The sequence below is a fragment of the Mandrillus leucophaeus genome, unplaced genomic scaffold (genome assembly GCF_000951045.1).
Source record: "Mandrillus leucophaeus isolate KB7577 unplaced genomic scaffold, Mleu.le_1.0 Scaffold1392, whole genome shotgun sequence".
NCBI lineage: Eukaryota > Metazoa > Chordata > Mammalia > Primates > Cercopithecidae > Mandrillus > Mandrillus leucophaeus.
The window spans coordinates 467,912-471,088 of NW_012101357.1; the positions used below are offsets into that span (position 1 = coordinate 467,912).

Below are 3,177 nucleotides of genomic sequence, written 5' to 3' on the forward strand. Positions count from 1 at the left end.
TTTTTTGACAGAGTCTCTCTTTGTTGCCCAGGCTAGAGTGCAGTGGCGCGATCTCAGCTCACTGCAACCTCTGCCTCCCGGGTTCAAGCGATTCTGCTGCCTCAGCCTCCTGAGTAGCTGGGATTACAGGTGCCCGCTACCACGCCCAGCTAATCTTTGTATTTTTAGTAGAGACAGGGTTTCGCCATGTTGGCCAGGCTGTTCTCGAACTCCTGACCTCAGGTGATCCACCCACCCCGGCCTCCCAACATGCATTTCTTTTTTTAATGAATAATATTATTTGTTGAAAGAATAAATGAGGCAGAAGTCTACTTCTTAATTTTTTTCCCCCAGTTAAAAATGGCAGGAAAGCTATCACTTACTTCAGTTAACAGCCCACCACCACAGCCAACGTCAAGAATCTTCATCCCAAACAAAGGTTTTCCTGGCTGGTGATTAGGAATTGTTTTCAGAAGATTGTCTCTTTTTTAAAAAATTCAAAACACACCAAAACAAATAATTAATTTTATCAATGAAAAGTCAAAAAGGTATGCAGTTTCAAGGAACTATTAACCTCCATTTAAATACATTATTTATATTTTTGACAACTAGATCTTTCAACATTAAGCGACATTTAATTTATAAAACATTTTCAATAATAAGAAGCAGGAGGCTTAAAGGTCTGAAATAATCTAGTAGTAATTATGACTTAATTACTGTTTTAGTAATAATATAAGGAAAAATTTTTGAAATAATCTAGATTAACCTAATTTCAATTGCTTGAGATATCATGATGCATGTTTTGACTTTGCTGTCAATACGTGCTAGACCCATTTCATGTCAGCAGCAAATAGGTTATTTTACAGAGCTTAGAAAAAGCAGATGGGAGACCTAATTTTCAGAATTTGTCTATATTCCCTTTGAAATAAAATGTCTTTTAATTTTCTCGGTGAGTGGTGTTTTCATGTATGAGCATGTAAACCGGCATCTAAATCAAGTAAACTTACTTCTAAGATAATCACAGTAATACTTTACCTATACAAACATAGGTATACATACATATACACACAAGTATATATACACCTAACAGTATTGTAAACTAAACATATATATAGAGAGAGGATTATGCATAAATTTTAATTATACTTATATTAAAATAAGCATTATTCATAATGAGGATATCTTAAGGTATCTTCTATTACCATTAAAATTAATTGAATTCGAAGAATAACATGGATAGTGGTTAAGTAGAGCATTCTGGAAAGTTATACAGAAAAGACCCATTTCAAATGAAGTCCGTTCCATTCTTTAAACAGCAGCTAAAATGACTCCTTTACATCATAATTTAGATCATACCACTTTCCTTTGATGGGTTCTAATTATACTCAAAATAAAATCTAAACTTTTAACCATAGCTTGCACTGCCCTGGGTTATTATGTGTGATGTCTAGTTAAAGGTGTCTCAGCAGTTTGAATAGAGTAATTCTCAAACTTGGTATACATCAGAATCATGTAAAAAGTTTGCTTAAAATGGAGTTCTGACCCCTCCACAGAGCAGTAGGTCCCTGATGACACATGATAATTTGCATTTCTAATGAGTTCCTAGGGGAACTAATGTCACTGTCCAGGGCCTACACTTTGAGAACCAGTGTTCTAGCTTACAAAAATGACATTTCTGTTTTTCTTTGCTTTACGATTTGTTGCAGTGATCCACAAAGTCAGTGGTATTAAAGGACGCCAGTGTTTCTCTTTTTGCTACATTGATTCTGGATGAACCAACAAAAACCAACCAGGAAGTTCCTTGAGGGCAAAGTCTGAGTCAGATATTCTGTGTCTGTTACAGTGCTTTGCCCAAAATTGTTTGATGAATACATAAATGGACAGAAGAACAAATGAACAATTTCTTAAATGTAAGCCCTGATGAACTCTTGCCTTTTCTTAACTCCCACAGCAACCTATAAGTTCCTGAAGCACATAGATTATGTTTCATTCATCTTAGAGTCTTTTACAGTCTAGTCCCTGAGCTCTGTATGAGGTAAGTTCTCAAAAAAAATTGTTGAATCAAACTTTACCAGAACTGCCTAAGTCAGTTTAGCCACAGTAGGTCTGTAGTTATAAAATGGCCTTGTGCCAGGCATAGTGTCTCATGCCTGTAATCCTAGCACTTTGGAAGGCTGAGGCGGGTGGATCACCTGAGGTCAGGAGCTTGAGATCAGCCTGGCCAACATGGTGAAACCCTGTCTCTACGAAAAATACAAAAATTAGCTGGGCATGGTAGCAGATGCCTGTAATCCCAGCTACTCAGGAGGCTGAGGCAGGAGAATCGCTTGAATCCAGGAGGTGGAGGTTGCAGTGAGCCAAGATCGTGACATCGCACTCCTGCCTGGGTGACACAAGCGAGAGTCCATCTTAAAAATAAATAAATAAATAAATAAATAAATAAATAAAATAATAAAATAAAATAAAATGGCCTTGATGCCATAAGACCCTAGTTTACTTTTATAAGAACTTAATTGTAATTAACTTGATAATGTACAAATAGGCTTCAACTTAAGCTATGAAAGCAGCCTAGACCTTGCATGATATTATTAAAAATTAATGGTTTCAAACAGCGGTAACTGAAAAGAATCTCCCTAATTTCCAAAGCAAACTTAATGTGCAGCATTTTTAACTAGGTATAAACTAAGAGAAAAAGAAATGTGAAATATGAATTCTTTAAAAGTTCCATTTAAAAAGACTTAGAGTTTCTGGAATGTTACCTAATAAATGGCACCCTCAGGTCATTCATGGAATGAAGAGGTGCATATATTCCTTGCTCATCCCACCATTTGTGAGCCAGGGCCAAGAAGGTTTTTACCTCACCGCTGTCGACAGTGGTTTGGGAAGTACTGTACAGTCTCGCCCAACGGTACCTAAGAGGTGAAAACAAAGAACCAGGCAAATACTGCTGTTTTGAAGAAATGTTTAACGTGGGATATATCATGTAGAAAGATAGTCTTATTTATAATTTATTATATTCTAAATCTGTATATTGCTCAATATTGATGCTTAAAACCAAGTTTTCTTATAATCACACTGCTTATAAATATATATATTCACAGATGAAACAAAATTACTTTCCAAGTAAGTTTCAATTCAAAACAAAACTTTATAAAACTTAGCCTTCTAATAATAATAATAATAATAATAATAATAATA

The 3,177-nt window shown here is 35.4% G+C and overlaps 1 protein-coding gene across 1 annotated transcript in view; it reads right to left on the minus strand.

Annotated features, from left to right (window-relative positions):
• Positions 1–3,177, minus strand: part of COQ3 (coenzyme Q3 methyltransferase) — a 25,062-nt gene that overhangs the window by 8,221 nt on the left and 13,664 nt on the right. Inside the window, exons 3-4 of the mRNA XM_011973671.1 lie at positions 2,739–2,891; positions 363–462 (exon numbers count right to left, since the gene is read on the minus strand). Of these exons, the coding sequence (XP_011829061.1) occupies positions 363–462; positions 2,739–2,891 (253 nt within the window). The remainder of the gene's footprint in view (positions 1–362; positions 463–2,738; positions 2,892–3,177) is intronic.